This window comes from Dromiciops gliroides, chromosome 2, assembly GCF_019393635.1.
Source record: "Dromiciops gliroides isolate mDroGli1 chromosome 2, mDroGli1.pri, whole genome shotgun sequence".
NCBI classification, from domain to species: domain Eukaryota; kingdom Metazoa; phylum Chordata; class Mammalia; order Microbiotheria; family Microbiotheriidae; genus Dromiciops; species Dromiciops gliroides.
This window is the reverse complement of record NC_057862.1, coordinates 48,491,246-48,512,255: the sequence shown is the minus strand read 5'-3', so window position 1 is coordinate 48,512,255 and position 21,010 is coordinate 48,491,246. Positions and strand designations below refer to the sequence as shown.

Genomic DNA, 21,010 nt, shown 5'->3' with positions numbered 1-21,010 from the left:
GTGCCAGGGTAGTTAGCACCCTGCGAATACCCTCATTGAAAGGTTTGAAGGGTGCCAGAGTCCCAATAACCTGCTGCTTGGGGGAAGAGGTTTGGAATATGGATGGAAGTGATGGGGGTGGGGGTGGGAGCCCCTCTGGCCAGGGTGGGGTGGATGAGTCCTGTAGAGGATTTGTCTAGGCTGTCCTCATAAAGGTGCAGTCCCAAATGCATGGAGATTTATTTGTCCACCCTCCAATATCCTTTCTCCCTGACATCCCTTCTTCTGCCCCCATCCCAATACCCTAATAATAACAGTAACAACAGTTAGAATTTATATAGCACTTGTAGGTTTGTGAAGTTTTTGCAAATATTTTTATCCTCACAACCACCACGGGAGAAGGGTACTATAATTATTACCATTTTTACATATAGGAAAACTGAAACAGAGAGTAAGTTACTTGTCCAAGGTCACCCAGCAACTAAGTAGTGTCTGAGGCTAGATTTGAATTTAGGTCTTTGTGACTTCAAGTCTATCCACTGCACCACCTAGCTGCCCCAGATTTCTTTAGAGACCAACATCCCCTCCCTCAGTAACCCCCCCCCCCCCCAGCTCTTCTGGCTATCTCCCACACCCTTGAGGAAGTGAGAAGACTTGAGAAAAATCTGGTCCCTGGAATCACAGTGTGCCAGAATCGAAAGGGATCTTGCTGGCCATCCAGTCTAATTGGTGCCCCCAAAATCCTACCCACAACCTCAGCCAGTAAAACTCCCAACTGGGGCCCAAAGCAGATTAAAACGTAATTGAGAAATGTTTCATAAAATGAATTTTTTAATGATGAACATAGACAATGTTAATTTGTGGTTTTCTAAATCAGTCTGCAGCCCGGCAAGGATTAATTTCTAACTGAGATTGACACTCCCCCGTGCTAGATGCGAGGTCACCCAGTCTTGGTCTGCAAACCTCCAGTTACGAGACAGCCATTCCCTCTGGAGGCAGACCATTCTGCTTTTGGACTGCTCTGGGGGCTAGGAAGTTTTCCTGGTAGAGGAGTCTAAATCTGCCTGTTTGTAAATTCTAACGATGCCTAATCGTGCCCTTTGGGCAACAGAGAAAAGCCAATCCCTCTTCCACTCCTTTAAGCACTTCCGCTGGAGAAGAGGAGGAGTGAGGATTAGCAGAAGGAAGGAGGTGGAGCCTCGAAGATCAAAGGTACCAAGATAACGTCTGGATAGAGGATGGAAGTTAATAGGGACTAACTAGTAATTCACATTCAAGTGGTTTTAGATATACAGTAATTATCAGTCAACAAGCATTTATTAATCACTCACTAGGTGCCAGGCACTATGCTAAATGCTGGGGATACAAAGAAAAGCAAAAACAGACAAAAAACCAAACCACGTCCCTACCCTCAGGGAGCTTCCAGTCTAATGGGGGAGACCACATCTAAGTAACTAGGTACATACAAAATTAGAGCAGATGGAAGGTAGGGGAAGGAAGAAGGAAGAGGTGAAGACAGAAGCTGGGGACCCACAAAGGCTTCTTGCAGAAGGTGGGACTTAGATTTGAAGTTCCATCCAATTGTTTACAGAGTGTTTTCCCCATGGTCATCCTGTGAAACCTCTAAAGTAAGGAAAACCCCCAGCTCCGTAGCCCTCCAGTCCAGACAGTTGATTGTATCCACTCAATCCATCATGAAGGATTTATTGAGGGCCTTAAATGAGTCCAGGACTGTGTCTTGACATTCATTTTCCCACCGGATCCTCAGAATGACTCCAGTGAGATAGGCAGGGCAGGGCATAATAACTCCATCACACAGATGAAGCAACTGAGGCACTGGTCAGAGGTTCAGAAAAGCCCCACCTGAGCACCTCTGTCCTTTATCCCTTGTCACTTCTGGCCAACCCCTCCTGCCTGGGGGACTTCTTCAGCATCAACTGTTTCTTGCCCCAGATCCAGAGGCTGCTGCCCTGGGGGGTCCGGCTTGCCTGGGCAGAGGGGGTGCCACTGGGCAGATTCCCGGGGGCTATGCTGGCACATGTCCCACCAATGTGCACGCCCAGCTGCTGGGGCTTCTGGACCGATTCGGACCCAACCCAAGGGGAGAGTTCGGGTTAGCAGATGGCTCTAGGGATGAGTACAGGAGGCGGGGTTAGGGAGACCTACCCCGGCACCATTCGCTACCATTCGCCCTTGGCATGAAGAGTCCCTTGGGCCCTAAGGTACCTTGTTTTTGTACCCAGAGGAGAGATGCTGGGAGAGGGAGAGATGTGCAGGGAGCCATAGTGACATCTCACAGCTATCTAGCACAAGTGTCTACCTGCATTCCAGAGGAGTTTCCCATCATTCCTAGCAGTTTGCCAGAGCATCTTCCCATGGATCCTTACCCATCCCCAGGCAGAAGGGATGACTATCATCATCTCCCATTTACAGGTGAAGACATTGACTCCCAGAGAGGGGAATCAAATTCCTCAACATCCCATGGCTAGATATTAGATTTGGGAGTCGGAAGATACTAGATCTGGGGCTCTTCCCACTAGTCCATACTCTCTCTCTCTCTGAAATAAGAGGTCTTACTTAAACTTGTGTCGTGGTCAACTTTGGATGTCTAGGGACTCCTCAGAATAATATTTTAATGTATTTTAAAATTTTTTGTGGGGCAATGAGGGTTAAGTGACTTGCCCAAGGTCACACAGCTAGTGTCTAGTGTCTCAAACTGGATTTGAACTCAGGTCCTCCTGAATCCAAGGCCAGCACTTTAACTACTGAGCCACTTAGCTGCCCCAGAATAATATTTTAAATGCCTGAAATAAAATACTTAGAATTACAATGGAAACCAACCCTATGGAATCCAAGGACAAATCCCTTCATGAGAGAGCTTGGATTCCTGAGGAGTAACAGGTGGGCAGCAGGAGATCCCATCTTCACAAAGGACCCCAAACCCTGAACATGGTCACAAGATGTCTGGGCCCTGAAGCTGCCTCTCCCCATGTTCCCGGACCCTAGTCCTATCCCTACCTGCGTGACAGTGAACTGCAGGAAGAGATTCTGCTCATGGAGGCCTCCAGCGGGGAGGCTGAAGAGGAAGGGAGCATTCCACACTGGGCTGCATCCCACCACAGCCCGAGTCTCCCTGGAGTCCAGCAGCTGGCCAGCCCGGTACAGGTTGATCACCACGGAGTGCTCTGAGGAGAAGGAGAACAGAGATGGAGCAGCAAAGGCGGGTGGGGAAGAATGTGGGGGATGTAGAGGACTCTGGACCCTCATCCCAATTTTCTCTGAGACCTGGGTCAAATTGAGGTTTTTCTCTAAGCTGCCAAGGCATTAACAAGAAGCTAGAAAATCAAATCCTAGAGCTAGAAGGGGCTTTAGAGGTGAACAAATCCAACCTCTCTTCCAGTGAAGGAATGCCCTCTACAACTTCTTTGACAAGTGATCATTCAGCCTCCATTTGAGAACTTTCAGCGACAGAGAGCTCACTTCCTGTCAAGTCTAAGTGTCACAAAGTTCTCATTTTGCACCAAAATCAGCCTCCTTGTTAATTCCCCTTATTGGTCCCAGCCCTCTCAAGGCCAACAGAGCAAACCTACTCCCTCATCTTCACAGCACTTCAGTAGGCTCTCACCTGAAAGGTCCCACTCAGCAACCTAAGATATACACCCCGCCCCGCCAATTTAAATGCCTCTGGAATTCAGAATCCAGGTCAGAAACCCTTTAAATACGAGCTTTTAAGCCTGGGAAATTGGGAATTGGAGGTGATGTTTTTCACAGCAATCTCAGGGTTTTAGAGTTGAAAGGGTGCTTAGAGATGGGAGGAGGGTCTTTTATTTATTTATTTTTGTGCCATGGGCCCCCTTGGCAGCTTAGCAAAGCCCACGGATTCCTTTATCAGAATCCTGTTCTGAAGTAACTGAAGGAAATGTTAAATTTCAGTTAGAGGAGGCGGCCAGGTGGTGCAGCGGGTAGAGCACTGACCCAGGATTCAGGAGGACCTGAGTTCAAATCCGACCTCAGACACTTGACACTTACTAGCTGTGTGACCTTGGGCAAGTCACTTCTTCTCTGGGCCTCAGTTACCTCTTCTAGATGGTTTCTAGAGATACTTTCGACTCAGCCATTCTAGGAATCATCAGCTAATAAAGAGTGTGAGGTATACAGTAGGTGCTTAAACATAACCTGTCGGGTTGAACAAATGACCGCTAGCTGTGTTAGCAGCTAGCTAGCTGGCTCGTCTCTCTTTAAACCCTTGAGATCATCAGGAGGGGTCTGCAGAGGTAGACTTGGGCCAGGGCAGGGGAGGTGATGAGGTGAATTCATTCACAGCCCTTTCTTTACCACCTGGGTCCCTGCCCTCCCATTCCCAGTTTCTTCATACCCCGGTGTCCTGGTAGTCGACCCAGGTTGCACAAATTCTCCGCCTTGCGAACCAGCACCTTGATGCGATTGGCAGTAGCCTGATACTGAAGAAGGAGGAAGAGCTGGCCCTGGGACCTCATCCAGGGAGTCCTGAGCAGGTCCTGGGAGCTGAGGCTCTGTAAGGAGCACAGAATCTTCTATTGATATTGTGAGCCTTGCCCCTGCTTTAAGCGATCTCACCACCAGTCCCACCCTTTGGAGCCCTACCCCTAGGTTGCATGACCACAATCCTTCAACTCTCTGGCCCTGCCTCCACAGCCCCTCCTTACTGGGCCTGCCCTTTCATTCCATAGCCTGGTGACCATGCCACCAAAATCCTTATCTCCCAGAGTCACACCCCAAATCCCAGGACCCTGCCTCATTTGGAAATACAGCAGTGAAAATCTCTCAAGTGGGAGGGGGTATGAGGAAGCCATGAACCACTCCGACAATGCGAGAATGCAATGTCCATGGAGTCACACTTCTCATGGTGGGGGAGATGGAGAGGCTCAGTGGGCAGGGTAAGTGGAGGTGAATGCAGAGGGTGAGCAAGTGTGGCCACAGATAAGTCATGAGCAAGATGGGCGATAGAGTGTGGCTCCGGGCTGATTCTGGGAATGTGCCTTTTCCAGGACTGGGCTGAAAACATTTTAAAAAGATTCCTGGGGCAGCTAGATGGTGCAGTGGATAAAGCCCTGGATTCAGGAGGACCTGAGTTCAAATCCGGCCTCAGACACTTGACACTTAACTAGCTGTGTGACCCTGGGCAAGTCACTTAACCCTCATTGCCCTGCAAAAAAAAAAAAAAAAGAAAGTAGAGAAGGGGGGCAGCTAGATGGTGCAGTGGATAAAGCACTGGCCCTGGATTCAGGAGTACCTGAGTTCAAATCCAGCCTCAGACACTTAGCACTAGCTGTGTGACCCTGGGCAAGTCACTTAACCCCAATTGCCTCACCCCCAAAAAAATAAAAAAAAAGATTCCCAAGGGGAGGCAGGCAGATAAGAGTGGGGTTACTGCTAAGGCCAGGGATGGGATGGTGAGTACCAAAGATGGTGGCTGATTCCCATGGATGGGAGAAGCCCTAAGCATTGGCTTTGGGGAGTGGGTACCAGGGATGTAGGTAGATACTAGATATGGGCTAGAATCAGAAATGAGCATATCAGTGACGGCTGGGGACTAAGTACCCCCAATAGGGGAAGGCTAATTTGAATGCCAAGTATGGTGGGGCAAGTAGCAGAGATCTGAGATGAGAGCCAGAGATGTTGAAGATGAATATTAGGGATGAAGGAAAGTACCATAGATAGGGATCTTTTATTCAAGATGGAGGTGAGTACCAGGATAGAGGTGAATTCTTGTTATGGGAGCTGAGCTTCATAAATGAAGGTGTCAACAAACAAACAAACAAACAAACAAGTAAATGAGTAAATAAGCAAACAAATAAACAAATAGATAAATAGGTGAATGAATGAATGGATAGAGAGATAAATAAGTAGATAGATAGATAGATAGATAGATAGATAGATAGATAGATAGATAGATAGATAGATAGATAGATAGATAGGGGGCAGCTAGTTGATGCAGTGGATAAAGCACTGACCCTGGATTCAGGAGGAGCTGAGTTCAAATCTGACCTCAGAAACTTGACACTTACTAGCTGTGAGACCCCGGGCAAGTCACTTAACCCTCATTGCTCCCCCTAAATTAGATAGATAGATAGATGAATGAATGAATGGATAAATAAGTGAATAAATAAATAGATGAATGAATGAATTTATCAGTGATGGGTGAGGAGTGAGTACCAGCAATAGGGGAAGGAAGGCCGATCTGAATGCCAGGGATGGAGGGCAAGTGCTAGAGATAGATGGGTACCAGGAATATTGGAGGTTTCAATGAGTGGGAAGGGGGTACCTTCAGTGTAGGAAGGGAGGAGGGATGAGTTCTAGGGATGGGGGGAGGGGTAAGTAACAGTGTTACTGTGAGCCAGCCTAGGCAATAGAGGTGATCTCCGAGGTTGGGGGGCGGGATTCCTAGGAATGGAGATGACTCCGAGATAGCCCTAAGCTGCGCAAGGCTCGGCTCGCTGTTCTTCCTCCCCTCCTCTGGCTCAGTAGGACTGCTGATTCTGCTCTCAGAAGCTGTTGATTAGCGGCTCCCAAGGCCCCTGACCTTCTGCAGTTTGCTCCTGGTGGTGGACAGCTCCCGGGTGTAGCTGACCAGGCAGCCCAAGATAGAATCGGAGGCCACCTGGGCACAGGGAAAGAGCACTTCACCCACAAAGCTGTTTTTGAGGCCGGGGAAGTCCCGGCTGTAGACAGACATCCGCAGAGCCAGGACCCTCACAACCTCTGGGGTGCAGCCTTGGAAGCAGAACCTCTCACAGAACTCCATGGTGGGGCCGGGAGGCTGCAGGGCTGTTTTTTGGTGCCCAGTCCTGCTTGGGACCAGGCGCAGCTTGACATAGGATCCCCTGCCAGGCAGGAAAGCCTGGGATAGCTTTGACACTCGGATGGATGTCACGGTCAGTTCCTCCTCCACTGGTGAATAGCCCAGGGAGAAGCTGAGATGAGGTTGGGGGTGACCAAGGAGGCTGCGAGAGGCCAAGGGAGAACTGAGCCACCCCAGGGAACTGGCTCTGGCGATGGTCTTTCTCTGCCTCCTCTTTAATGGGGACGGGAAATTAGGAGGCTCAGGGGGGTGTAGAGAGGAAGAGACCTGGGCCATGGGACTCTGGGAAGGGGGCTCCCAGGCCTGGAGGGACTGATATTGAGGCTGGACAGACACAGCCAGGGGCTCTGTAGGGACCACAGCTTCCAGGGCCACAGCCGTGGCTGGGGTGGGAAGTTTGGCCCACCGTTGTCTCCAGAGCCAACAGAATCCACAGCCCAGGAGGAAGCTGGAGAAGAGGACAGCGCATCCAGCTCCCAGGAAGATCTGTGGGGACACTGGGAAGAAACAGGAGTCAGTAATGTGAGAGGAGTGGTGCCACCAACCTCCATCAAAGCCTGGGTGGGGAAAGCCCGCCTCTTCTGCCTCCCTCAGAGCTTGCCTCCTTCTCTCTCTTCTAATGCCAAGCTGTCCTCCCAGAACCCTCGCCCTCTTAGGTCCCTCCTCTAAGAGCACGTCCTGGAATAATCATAACAATAACAATAACGGCCATTTAAGGTTTACAAAGTACTCTGTGTACATTATCTCAGGAGTAATGAGTCCTTAGCCCATAACATGATTCCATCGTGGGATCCCAGCTACTCAGTCTCTGGACCTCCCCCCCTCCTTACCAGCAGGCTTGGCTGGGGAGGAGGGAGCTGGGTCTCTTTCCTAACCTATCTTCCCTTCTATGTTGAACTTGCTGGGCTGCCCCCATGGAGGGAGCCCAGCGGGAGGGGCATCCATAATGAACTGATCAGCTGGATAAGCCAATGTTTGGTTGTGTGAACAATGATGAGAACATAACAAAGTCCTCTGCAAGTGTGACATTTTTAAATATGCTTCAGTGATTGCAAAGTCATTGGTGAGGGAGGGAGGGTTTATCATCCCCATTTTGTGGATGAGCAGACTGAGGAAGATTGCGTGTAGTAGGTGACAGAGACAGAGCCGTGCCCCAAGTCTGACAGCTCCCAGCCCACACTGTCCTGACTGGGTGCAAGTTTCAGGCACTCTCCTTCTCTCAGACTGTTGGGTCTCATCTAGCTTCCTCCACTTCCGCTGTTTAAGAAATGTTTATTGAGCATCCTCTCCCAGGAACTGGAGAGGGCCAGAGGAGGGCTAAACTATCTTCTTTCTCTGTAGATGGGTTGCAATTTTCATAAGTTCTTCAGGGTTATATTGGATCATTGCCTTGCTGAAAATAACCACATGCTTCCCAGCAGATCATCTTACACTAATGCTGTTATTTTGTATACAGTACATTTCTCTCTGCTTCAGTTCATGTGGGTCTTTCCAGGTTTTTCTGATAGCATCCTGTTCATCATAACCTGTATATAGTACCTTAAACTTGACAGAGAATTTTCTTCATAATAGCCCAGCAAAGTAGGTACCATACGTTTTGCCATTATAATCAATCATCATAACCAAGTAGTATACTCTTGGTTTTTTGTTTTGTTTTGTTTTTTGTGGGGCAATTGGGGTTAAGTGACTTGCCCAGGGTCACACAGCTAGTAAGTGTTAAGTGTCTGAGGCCGGATTTGAACTCAGGTACTCCTGAATCCAGGGCTGGTGCTCTATCCACTGTGCCACCTACCTGCCCCCAGGTAGTCCGCCTCGAGGCGGACTGCCAGCTCGATCCTCAATTCGGGCTGGTGGGCCCAAGTGAGGATTGGCATTGTGGACTCAGTTAAGAGTAGACTACCTGTCGACCACACATAGATTTTAAACATCACAGTTGAACTCAGGTTTTCCTAATTCTTTTACCAACCTGAGGTGATCATGGTCATTTTGCCTCTGTGGTTCTCAGTTTCTCTATTTGTAAAAGTGAAAGTAGGGTCTAGTTCAATAAATAAAATTCTATTGTATTTTAAAATGTAAAAACCAATTCTTAGCTCATACAAAACAACAACAACAACAAACAAACAAACAAACAAACAGAGGCTTTCAGATCTGGACCTTGGGTCATTGTTTGCTGGCCCCTGGGCTAGATATGTGTCAAGTCTCTCCTAGTTCTACTTACTATGATGTTCTTTGCTGTCCCCCTCTCCTTACCTAGTAATGATAATAGCTAAAATTTATATAGTACTTACTATGGTCCAGGTGCTTTACAATTATTATTTCATTTAATCCCTCACAACAACCCTGGGAAGTAGGTGCTATTATTAGTATCCCCATATTACAGATAAGGAAACTGAGGCAAATAGAAGTTAAGTGACCTGTCCAGGGTGACACAGCACTAGCTGTCTGAGTCCACATTTGAACTCAGGTGTTCCTGACTCCAGGACCAGTGCTCTATCCACTGCACCATCTAGATTACTTACTCCCCATGCCCCGCTGCTCACCAGAGTACCCAACCTTGGCTTGCCTTCCTCCACAGTACCCTGGCCCCTCCCCTGATTAAAAAAATGTCCATTCTTTAGGCCTCTCTAAGCTTCATAAACAAAACAAAACAAAAAAACCCAAACACCTTCCCAGGTGACAGAATTTCCCTTGAGGGGAAAATCAGGATGCCTGAGAGTCAATCGTTTGCACTTTGGAAAAGAGGACAGAGCAAGGGCTTCTCCAAAGAAATGACATGTTAATGAGAAAACTTCAGGCACCCTGTGGGGCAGGTTCTTTTGCGAGGGGCTTCCCCCAACACTTCTCAAATTAAACTGTGGCCTCAGTCATCCGTTCTCTTTCTAAGTCAGGTCAGCAATGTAGGACATTAGGTTGAGCTCCAGATGTTCACGGCCCTGGGTTCAAATTGTGGCTTTGTTACTACCTGAGTGACATGTGGCAGTCATGGGCTCTTCCCTGGAAAATGAGGGGGTTGAACATATTTGTGGCAGCAAAAAGATGGAAACAAAGCAAATACCTATTGATTGGGAAATGACTGCACCAAGGTGGTCTGTGAATGTAATGTATTAATGTTTTTCCCTAAGAGACGATGACTATTAAGAATTTAAAGGAACTTGATAATATTTGTATGAACTAATGCAGAGTATGGCAAGTAGAATCAAATACATAATAACGTAAAGGAAAACAACATTAAAAGGCACCAGAATGATATTCTTTGTTCTGTAGGATGGGCATGGCTCTCTGGGAGGAGAGAGGGGTGGCATCAAGGGGGAAATTAAGGTCATTAGAAAAAAGAGATATCAATAACATGTATTTTTTTTTTAAAAAAGACATCAGAATTCAGATCAATGCAATGACCAGTTTTGACCACAGAAGACTAATGTTCCCTCCTCTTAGTACAGAAGTGGTGGGCTACAGGTGTGGATTGAGACATATGTTGTCAGACATGGTCTGTGTTTCAATTTGTATTTATTTCTTGGTTACAAGGGAGGGTACTAGTGAGGGAGTTGAGTTGTTAAATGATAGTAATGCTGGGGCAGCTAGGTGGTGCAGTGGATAGAGGACCGGCCCTGGAATCAGGAGGACCTGAGTTCAAATCTGGCCTCAGACGCTTAACACTTACTAGCTGTGTGACCCTGGGCAAGTCACTTAACCCCAATTGTCTCACCAAAAAAAAAAAAATGATAGTGATGCTAAAAAATAAAGTTGATAAAACTCTTTTTAATGAAAAGAAGAATGAGGGTGTTGGGCTAAATAAACTCTAAGGCCTCTCCCGGCTCTAAATTAAGTGATTTGATGATCCCTATATCCCTTCACTTTCTCCAGTGCTTTGGCCATCCAGCCTGGATGATGGGCAGGACTGCCTGGGGCAGCCAGGTCCCAATGGAGAAGGCTTCAGAAAGCTTCCTCAGGTCACAAAGCTGGAGCGGGGCTGGCCACAGGCCAAGAGAAAATCAGGGTTGTTGGAGTTTCGGCAGCTTTCACCTGTTCAGGGCTGTTCTTACCTCCTGCTTAGGAGGCTGAGCCAGGGCTGTAACCTGGGATAAACAGTAAGGGCCTTGTCTTGGCTGGGTGTGGAAGGTGGGGGTTGGAGAGCTGAAGCCAGAGGGGGGAGAGGCAGAGCCCTCAGCACAAGGGGTGAAAGGGAGTGTGAACCATGTATAACTTATATTGAATTGCTTGAGTTCTTGGGGTGGGGGATGGGAAGGGAGGGAGGAAGAGGAGTTGGAACACAAAGTTTTTAAAAATTGATGTCAACATTTTTTACATATATTTTGGAAAAGAAAATTCTATTAAGAAAAAAAAAGAAGGGGAATCTGAAGGCGGGACTTGGGGTAGGGAAAGGAGCCTGGGGTGAGGAGCTATTTACATGTGATTTACATTTGGTTTAGCAACTACCATCTAATCTAGTCTACCACGTGGGGTGGGGGTTGGGGGTAGTGAAGGTTATTGTGTCCCAATTCTCTTTGTTCCTACTCAAACACCCAATCAGGCACCCCCAGTCCCTGCCACAGGGGAGGGGGGAAGGGGCCCAGCTAAGGGGAAGTGAGGAGGGACCCCAGGAAACCAGGCTGAGTCCCTAAATTTCCACTCCAAGAGCTAGAGACCAGAACTGTCGGTGGGACAAGATTTCCCACAAATATTCTTAGTATTCTTTTTTTTAATTCTTTTTTTTTTTTTTAGTGAGGCAATGGGGGTTAAGTGACTTGCCCAGGGTCACACAGCTAGTAAGTGTCAAGTGTCTGAAGCCAAATTTGAACTCAGGTCCTCCTGACTCCAGGGCCAGTGCTCTATCCACTGTGCCACCTAGCTGCCCCTCTTAGTATTCTTAAATGTTTATTTCTTCAGTCTCTCATTTCCCTCCAGTTGTTTAATTGAAGACAAAAGAGTTTTTAAATGATTGTTAATAGGTGAGAAGTCAGAAGGGAGGGGGCGATTGCCGGTGAGGACTTGATCTCTTGGACCTAAAAATACTTCTGCGATTATTTAGAGATGAATTCCAAGTCTCCAGAGTGTCACCAGAAGGAAGGAGGATTCACAGGACAGTAAATAGGCTGGACCCAACAGAGAAGGGATGGTGGTGGCTGGAAGGGGGTGACGCCATGAGGTGGATGTTCTAGGAATGGTGGGTCCCCCTCCCAGATTAAGGTACAAGGGAGGCAGAAGACTAAATGAAAGACTTTCTGGGAAACTGCTTGAATTTTGGAGTTTGGATTGTAGAGGTGATGTGACCTGTCCCTTCAAGGGCTAGACAGAAAGAAAGCTGGAACCCCGTTGTCATTACAGATCTTGTTGTTCTATTGCCCATTACCTCCCTGTCCTGACTAGCTTCATTTACTCTGCTTAGAAAGTAGCAAGAGAGGCGGGCAGCTAGGTGGTGCAGTGGATAGAGCACCGGCCCTGGATTCAGGAGGACCTGAGTTTAAATCCGGCCTCAGACACTTGACACTTACTAGCTGTGTGACCCTGAGCAAGTCACTTAACCCTCATTGCCCCCCCCCCCCCACAAAAGTAGCAAGAGGACTTGTCCCCATTCTTCAGGCGAGGAAAACTGAGGTGAAAAGGGAAGTTCTTGAGCACTTTGTGACCCTGGGTAAGTCACTTCAACACTCTAAGCCTCAGTTTCCTCATCTCTAAAATGCTGATAATCCACAACTATTTGCTGCATGGAGTTGTCATGAGAATCACAGGAGGAAATTTGGGCAAAACACTCTAAGCCAACATTAAAATGTTGGTAATTCTTACTCCAGGTCAGGCAGCAATGGTGAACCTAGAAACAAGACTCAGGTCTGCTGGCTCTAAGGAGTTTTTCTATCTATTTATACAAGTTTGTGTATGTAAATGCGTTTGTACGCATACGATTTTCTCATGACTGGCAGGAACAGGAGGGGGGTAGGTAACTCAGAAAAGCAGCATGAAATGGAGAAAAGGTCATTGGACATGGAGTCAGGAGGGAGCTGAGTTCGAATATTGGCTCTGACAATTCTTAGCTTGGTACCTATGAACAAACCGTTTTTTCCCCCCAGTGGCTTTGATGGGCGTGGGAGGGATAGGGGTATGGTAGCAAAAAAAGAAGAAAAAGAAAGAGGTTCATTGCAGATTTTTTTTAAATGTTGAGAACAAAAAGAAACTGACCAGCAAGACAGCTTTGAAAGCTACTGGTTGAACTTATTTAACTTACTTAATAAAAAGAAAAGCAAGATGTATATAACTGAGATATGGGTTTGTTTCTTTTGTGTGTTTGTGTGTGTGTGTGTGTGTGTGTATGCAATTATCTTCATATTATAAAGGGAAATGCCCATTTCATTTGGTGTTTGTAAAATTCAGAATAAACGTTTTAAAAATATGAGTTATTGGGGGCGGCTAGGTGGCGCAGTGGATAAAGCACCGGCCCTGGATTCAGGAGTGCCTGAGTTCAAATCCGGCCTCAGACACTTGACACTTACTAGCTATGTGACCCTGGGCAAGTTACTTAACCCCCATTGTCCTGCCAAAAAAAAAAAAATGAGTTATTAGGCTCAAGGAAGAAACTTCCATGGCAAGAAAGGAGGAAACCCAGGAATCCAACCTCCTAGTATTAGAATTTCCCACCCCCTCATCCCTACAGTTGCCCAACCCTAACAGTCCTTTTCTCCCCTCCTGGCCCCAGTCTTTCAGTCTATGGACTGCTTCTTCCACTCCAGGCCAAGGAAATCGCTGTCCACCCTGGCCAGGTGCTGACCCCCCAGCCCCATTTTAGAATTACCTGCTTCCTGTTCATGGTGGGGACTACCAAGAGGTTGGGGGGCCGGAGGCCAGCCCCCTGCTGCAGGCATGGATGATTCTCCCAGAGTGGGTAGACCAAGGGACAGCTGAGGCATCCCTGGGGCTGCCCTGAGAAAGGTTTCCAGGAGGTGGTCAAAGGCACAGTCTGCCCTGCCCAGCACCTGCTGAAATACTCCTGACTTTCCGTTGCCTCGGGCAGGGGGAGAGAAGATTGAACCGCTGGCACCAGTTTGATACACTGCCGTGAGTGTATTCTAAGGTTGAGCAGAGATAGTCTGCTGCTGCTCAGTCCCACCTCTGGTCAGGGCGGAGGCTGGTTAGAGGCGGGGCTGCCTGGGAGAGAAAAGTGCCCCCCCCCTTTTTTTTTCTAGGGGCTAAATTGTGCGAGGACTAGTCTAATGGGCAGAGCACTGGACTCAGAAGATCTGGGTTCAAATCTTAGCTCTGCCTCTGTGTAAACATAGGCTAAGATTTTTACTCCTCTGTCTTTGCTTATCGGTAAGATAAAAGGATTGACTTAAGTAAAGCACTGCTTCAGGCTCTAGCATTCTTTACCCCACGTTCAGAGGGCAGCCTTCGTCAAAAAGAGGGAGAGGGACCATTGCTTTCACTCTCCAGGATCACAGATTCATGTAATGTTAGAACCTTAGAGGCTGATCTAGTCCAGCCCCCTCAAGTTACAAATGAAGAGCCTGAAACCCAGAGATGGAGGTGATCTGTTTAAACAGCACAGACCAGGACTAGAAAGCAGGTGCTTCTCCCCTAGATACAACCCTATCTTGTTTCCTCGCCATCTATCCAAGTCATCTTTCAAAGCCAAACTCAAGTCCCCACACCCTCCAGGAAGCCTTCTTTGGCCCACTCCAGCCTCTGTCTAACTGGAGAGAGGCTACAAAATGAATCCCATTTGCTCGTCATCAGCTACCTGTCCTATATTTTCCTTGAGTGTTTTCCATGCATTTGGGTCTCATTTCCTCAACTAGACTATGACTTAATCCAGGGGAGAATTTAGGTCTTCTCCCTTCTCCCAATTCTCTCCAGGGCCTATCATGGGATTGGTATACACCAGGGAGGAAGCTGTGCTAATTGGATGAAATGATCATCAGGGGTGCCAAGATCAGGGCTGAAGGAGGAACTAGTCAGCCCAGTTCCTGAAGCAGTCCCGAAGAAGCCAAGGACCTGGTCTTTTATTGGCAAAACTGGTGTGATTAGAAACTGAGTCAGATCTGAGATCTTGTAGTCATCTAACTCTGGGCTTCAGGGACTCTGAAAATTTCAGGCTTTATCTTTCAGTGGCTAGAGCACCCGCCCTTGGGTCAGGAGGACCTGAGCTCACATCAAGCCTCAGACACTCGACATTAGTTCTGTGATCCTGGGCAAGTCTCTTAACATTGATTGCCTCATCAAAAAAAAATATATAATAATTCACACTTAGATGGTATGTTGAGGCTTACAGTGTTTCCCCAGACTACAACACTGTGAGGTAGGTAGTGCAAGTATTGTTACTCCATTTTCTGGATGAGGAAACTGAGACTCAGAAGCTAAATGAACTGTCCTGTGGTCATACAGTAAGTGAATTTTAAAATCAAGAACAGAATTCAGGTGTCCTGATTTCAAATAATCATAATTGTAGTAGCTAGCATTTATATAGCACTTTAATATTTGCAAAGCACTTGACAAATATTACCTTATTTAAGCCCCACAACAGCCAAAGGAAGTATTATTTCCCTCTTTTTACAGATGAGGAAACTAAAGTCAATAAAGGTTAAGTGACTTGCCCAGGGTCACCCAGTCAGTGACTAAGGCAAAATTCCAGTTCAGTTCTTCCTACCTCCAAGCCCAGTGCTTTATCCACTGAACTGCCTAGCTGCTTCAAATCTGCTACTTTTCCTACCACTGAGCTGCTAGAGGAGGTTATGATAGACTACTTTTTTTTCTTTCTTTCTTTCTTTTTTTTTTTTTAGTGAGGCAATTGGGGTTAAGTGACTTGCCCAAGGTCACACAGCTAGTAAGTGTTAAGTGTCTGAGGCCGGATTTGAACTCAGGTACTCCTGACTCCAGGGCCGGTACTCTATCCACTGTGCCACCTAGCTGCCCCTGATAGACTATTTTTTACTTCTTGTCTCTCTAACTGTAGGTATGCCCTCCTTGGGTAAGGCCAGAACCTTTGTGCCTCTCCCATAGTGCCTAGCACTGCTGGGGAGACCTAGTAGGCATTGGATCCTTCTTCTGCCTTCCTTTCCACTTCTCCTATTTCCCCTTATCACTTACTCACTTCCAGCCACCAATCTCAGCATTAGCCAGGATGCAGACCTAATGCTTCATGTAAAACCCATTACAAGAGTGTCCACCCTCAAGTATGAACCACCCAGTCCAGGGGCAGAGGAGGAAGCAAGATAGTATGGTGGAAGAGAACTGTTCTGGAGTCAGAGGATGTGAGTTCAAATCCACCTCTGATACTATGTGTAACCTTGGAAATATTCTCTGGGTCTCAGTTTTTCAATCTGTAAAAAGAGGGAGCTGGTTGGACTTGAAGGCCTCCGAGGGCCTTTTGAGCTCCTGAGCTATATTTTTTATTATTATTATTTTTGTGGGGCAATGAGGATTATAGTGACTTACCCAGGGCCACACAGCTAGTATCAAGTGTCTGAGGCTGCATTTGAACTCAGGCCCTCCTGAATCCAGGGCTGGTGCTTTATCCACTGTGCCACCTGGCTGCCACTCTGAACTATATTATTTTAAAATCAAGGGTGAGTTCAGCGCCCCGCCCCCATGCATTAGCTTGCTCGATGTGCATGAAGCCTAGACCTCCATCTCCACCTTGCCCAGTGACTGTTGAATACTGGCTGTTATCAGAAAAGAATTCTAACTAGGTTAGATGGTGGAGTCCAAGGGGTTTTATGAACCCCAACCTTATAGAGAGGCTGAACCGCTGGATTCCTCTTGGGTAATGTAAGGGGCACTGAACAACTTTGGGTTAGGGCATTCTATCTTCTGGTGCTCATCCATGAGCACCTCAGTTAACCAGAATGTTCCTATCAGGAACTTGTTAGCAAGGGGTAGTTGATCAGTTCCTCCGTTGGGCTCTGAGGGGGAGAGAACAAAGATATTCCTTTGAAGGGGAAAATTAGTTTCGGGAGGAAGCTAAGGGTTCAAAAGGCCAGGGCTCTGGTGGTGCTAAGGGGTGACGAGGGTACTGAAGTTTTCCCGTATCACACGCTTTCCTGGGCTTATCAGCCTAGAACAAAAATCACTGCATGAGGTACTTCTTGGACTGCCCCCTGGTGGCCACACATTACGCCCAGAGCAGTTGGAGAGCATCAAGGGCCCATTCAGCCAGCAAGGGTTTGTTATGGTGCAGGCCAAGGTCTGCAAATACTCCTCATTCTCTCTGTTGAGATCTCACTGTTCTACCACTGACTAGCTTAGGGGGAAGCTCAGGGCTTATTTCTCCCAGTGTTGGAGTCAAGCCCAGGAGGCATTCAGCAAGGGGGGAGGGTTGTCTTGGTCCCTAACTTTTCTGGACCTGCTCCCTCGACAGCAAAATGAGGGGATTGCAATAGATGACCCTAGAGACCCTTCCACTTCTAAATCTATGGTCCTGTGCCTTGCAATTTTTCTTTTCTTTTTTTTTTTTTGGTGAGGCAATTGGGGTTAAGTGACTTGCCCAGGGTCACACAGCTAGTAAGTGTTAACTGTCTGAGGCTGGATTTGAACTCAGGTCCTCCTGAATCCAGGGCCGGTGCTCTATCCACTGTGCCATCTAGCTGCCCCACCTTGCAATTTCTTTCTCTTTTCTTTTTTTTTTTTTTTTTGCAGGCAATGGGGGTTAAGTGACTTGCCCAGGGTCACACAGCTAGTAAGTGTCAAGTGTCTGAGGCCGGATTTGAACTCAGGTACTCCTGAATCCAGGGCCAGTGCTTTAACCACTGCGCCATCTAGCTGCCCCACCTTGCAATTTCTTAATTGCACAAGCAGAATGATGATGCTCATCTCAGGCTTCTACAATGTGTTAGATGAACGACTTGGCCCCCTAGGCTGGTCTTCTGTACTCTAAGTCTCTCTACAAATCCTCATTCAGGGGCTCACATGGCAAGTTCCTGTTGCCTCCCTTGGAGAGCTCTCTCATCCCTGGAATGAGGGAGCCATTACCCAGATTTTTTTTTTTTTTTGGTGAGGCAATTGGGGTTAAGTGACTTGCCCAGGGCCACACAGCTAGTAAGTGTTAAGTGTCTGAGGTCAGATTTGAACTCAGGTACTTCTGAATCCTGGGCTGGTGCTCTATCCACTGTGCCACCTAGCTGCCCAAGCCATTACTCAGAAAGAAAAATTTTCGATGATGGCCTTTGGAGACCAATGATGGGTCACCCATGGAGAGCAGATGTGTCGCTCTATGGTCATTCTTTGCTCTTGATGTCCAGAGGACCCTTCCCCTTATTCACTAGAACTTGCTCTCAGATGATTTGCTGTTTCCAAATGCCAACATTACTGGTGCCCAGCTGACTGGTGAGAACACACTCATTTGCTATTGCCTTATTTCTTAGCCCCCCCCCCCCAATCCTGGTCTGTTGATGGACTTGGCCAACTGAAAGAAAATTTGGCTGGCATCCCTGCATCATCAGGCAGGGCATGAACTCAGAACTGGAGCTAACAGAGGCATGGATTGGTGGAGACTGAACGTGGTGGTGGGACAGCACCTGGCTCCAAGTCAAAGCTGGAGGAATTTCTCTCCCTCTAAACTTGGGGTTGAAGGAAACGGCTCCTGGGCTTTGTTCTTTTGTCATAACCATCTGTTGCAGGACTGTTGCCCTCAGCTCTACCCACCCACTCACCAAGTAACAGAATGATACTCTTGTCAGAAACAGCAGCACAGGCAGGGGCCCGTTCATGTGAAGAGGTAGAAGTTTATTGGAATATAAACATTCAGAGAACGTGTAAGATAGAAAAAAACAACAACATATACAGACCCTTGCTGTAAGAAGACATCTGAGGTATTCATCCACCGCCTAGGCTACCCATGTGCTATCACATTTTTTCTGTTAGAATATATAAGATATGGGGGAGGGGGTGAGAGGGAGCAAGGCTACCCTCCCTGTTTGGTTAAAAAAAACGTCCTTTCTGGGGAAGCAGATCTTGGAGCCAGGGCCCTTCGCCTGTGTCCTCCTCCATTGGTGCACCTCCACATGCTGGGAGGCTGCTGCTGCCCTTGTGGAGTCTGCTCACATGTGGTGAGGCCAGGCTGGCCTCGTCGGGTGGGGCCGAGTGATTGCAGAGACATCCTATGCTGCCCATCCCATGTGACAGAACACCCGAGAACGACAGGCTGGTTACACGAGGAGTGGAGCCAGGGGCCTGGGACAAGCCAGCAAGGAAGGCCTAGTTACCTCCACCCTCAGCCCGACTCCCATCTTGGTGATGCTGGTTTGTAGAGATGCCACCTCCAGCTGCACGAGATCTGACTCAGTGGGCGGGTCTCTGAGTGCCAGGAGAGGAGCTGGCTGAGGAAAGGAGGCCGGGCCACGTGGATCTACTGTGCGCTCACGTTCCTGAGTTGGACTGAGATCGTAGTCTGTGCTCTCCACCAGAGCCGGCACGGTCTAGAGTGACGAAGCACTGACAAGGGCTGCATGGGAGGTGCCCGCTCCCCTACAGGAGACAAGTTCACTGATCTCTGTGCAAGAAGCGCCTCTTGTCACAACATTCAGACAGCAGGCTGCGGGCCCGGGCTGAGGAGGAAGCAAGTGGGAGACCTAACTCACCTCTGGGGCAGCTAGAAAACTCAGCTCTCTGGCTCCAAGCAACAAAGACCAGAGGCTCAACAGTGCCTTTTAAGGGGCATGAGTGTGGCCCCCAAACGCAGGATGGCATTGGGGTTGGAGGAAGTTATGATGAACCCCGTTGTGGCAGGAGAGGGCCCTCGATCTCCGAGGGGAGAGTCTGGAAACCCGAGCTGGTGTGAGGAATGAGTCTAAGCCACCCATCTCCTCTCTGGCTCCTATCCCTGAGTCATCTGCCTCTTGCCTTCCTGGTCCCTTCTCCGTAGTCCTGAGGAAGGGCCATTAGGCCTGGGATACCAAGCTATTTGCTTAGCTTTGGGGGTGGGGTGCTTTTTTTGTCTTTGGTGCTACAATAATAATAATAATTATAATTATAATAAAAATAAAAAACAGAGTCAGCAAAACACATATAAAAAGATTTCAGAGATGCCAATACTTCCTGAAGAATCAAACATCAACAATTACAAAGCTGAGGTATTTCAGAGAACCCGATGCAGGCAGGTTAGGGGACCTGGGGGTGGGGTGCTGATTCGGCCCCTAGAGATGGATGGAGGGGGGAGGGAGATGTGGGACTGGGAAGGGCCATGGGGAAGGCGAGGACAGTGAAGAGATGGCCTGACCAGTGGAGTGTGGGGTGTGTGGATTTGAAGGACCATGGGGGAGAAGGATCATGAAAGGGCAGTTTTTCTTTGGGATGGGATGGGACGGGGGGAGTACCCTTGGGTGACCTTGGACTGGACAAGACCCTGAGAAGTGATCCCCTTTCCTCAGAAGTAACACAGCAGTGCTTTGGGGCTCCCCAAGGCTACGTGTGGGCCCCAGGCCCCATCTGGGAGCAGGCAGAGCCCTGGGACTTACAGGGGATGTGAGCCATACCAGGGAACCCAAGACCTCCGGGAGGTGGGGTGGGTGGAATGGATCTAAGGGAGGTGTCCACCCCTCCCACTGGGGAGAGGGGGAGGTGACAGGGCCTCCTTAGAGAAAATCTTTTCCACTTGATTTGGGAGAGGGATGAGGGATAAAGCTTAAGGACAGAGCTGGCAGGATGAGTCAGTGAAAATGGTGTGACAATGACAGGCAAGTTGGAAGGGAAATAAATTAAGGGAAGGCTTATGAGGGGAATTCAATCCCCTGCCGGCTCTCAGATTGTCAATACACTGTGCTGCTCCAGGTTGGGAGACACCCGTCCCCTCCCCATCAACTAAGACATCGGCTGATTGGCCAGCACTGCCCCTCCCTTCCCTCCAGCTCCTTCCCTCCCCAGGGCACAGCAGGACTTGAACGGGACCAGACAGATGGGCCAGCCAGGGCCCCTTCTGTCCAGCTGGATGGTCTTGGAAGTGGGTGCTGGGAGATGAGGTAAAAACTGTTCAGCTCCTTTCCTGGCTCTTGAGGTGGGAAGCTGAGCTTCCCGACCCGTCAGAGGGCCCAGCTGGTGGAGGGCTCTGCGCTGGGGGTGCCCCGTGATGAGGTAGGACTTGGCGAGCAGTGGGAGCTGACACTGCTGCTGCTGCTGCTACAGGTACTCTGAGGGGCTGGGCTGGCGATGAGGTGGACCACAGGCTTCTGGGCAAACAGCACACCTGGGGGAAGAAAAGATGTCGGGAGA

At 48.4% G+C, this 21,010-nt stretch overlaps 2 protein-coding genes across 2 annotated transcripts in view; both read right to left on the bottom strand.

The window, feature by feature from the left end:
• Positions 1–1,912: 1,912 nt before the first annotated feature.
• On the bottom strand, positions 1,913–19,684 carry LOC122738250 (synaptotagmin-4-like). The gene is given in 8 exon segments (XM_043980304.1): positions 1,913–1,950; positions 1,953–2,106; positions 2,998–3,164; positions 4,355–4,511; positions 6,542–7,317; positions 13,605–13,878; positions 19,009–19,221; positions 19,646–19,684. Coding segments are annotated over 8 exon segments (1,818 nt in total).
• The window catches only part of ARID3B (AT-rich interaction domain 3B), a 62,772-nt gene continuing 60,270 nt past the window's right edge, over positions 18,509–21,010 (bottom strand). Inside the window, 1 exon segment of the mRNA XM_043989362.1 lies at positions 18,509–20,984. Coding sequence (XP_043845297.1) covers positions 20,821–20,984 — 164 coding nt within the window. The 3' untranslated portion in view covers positions 18,509–20,820.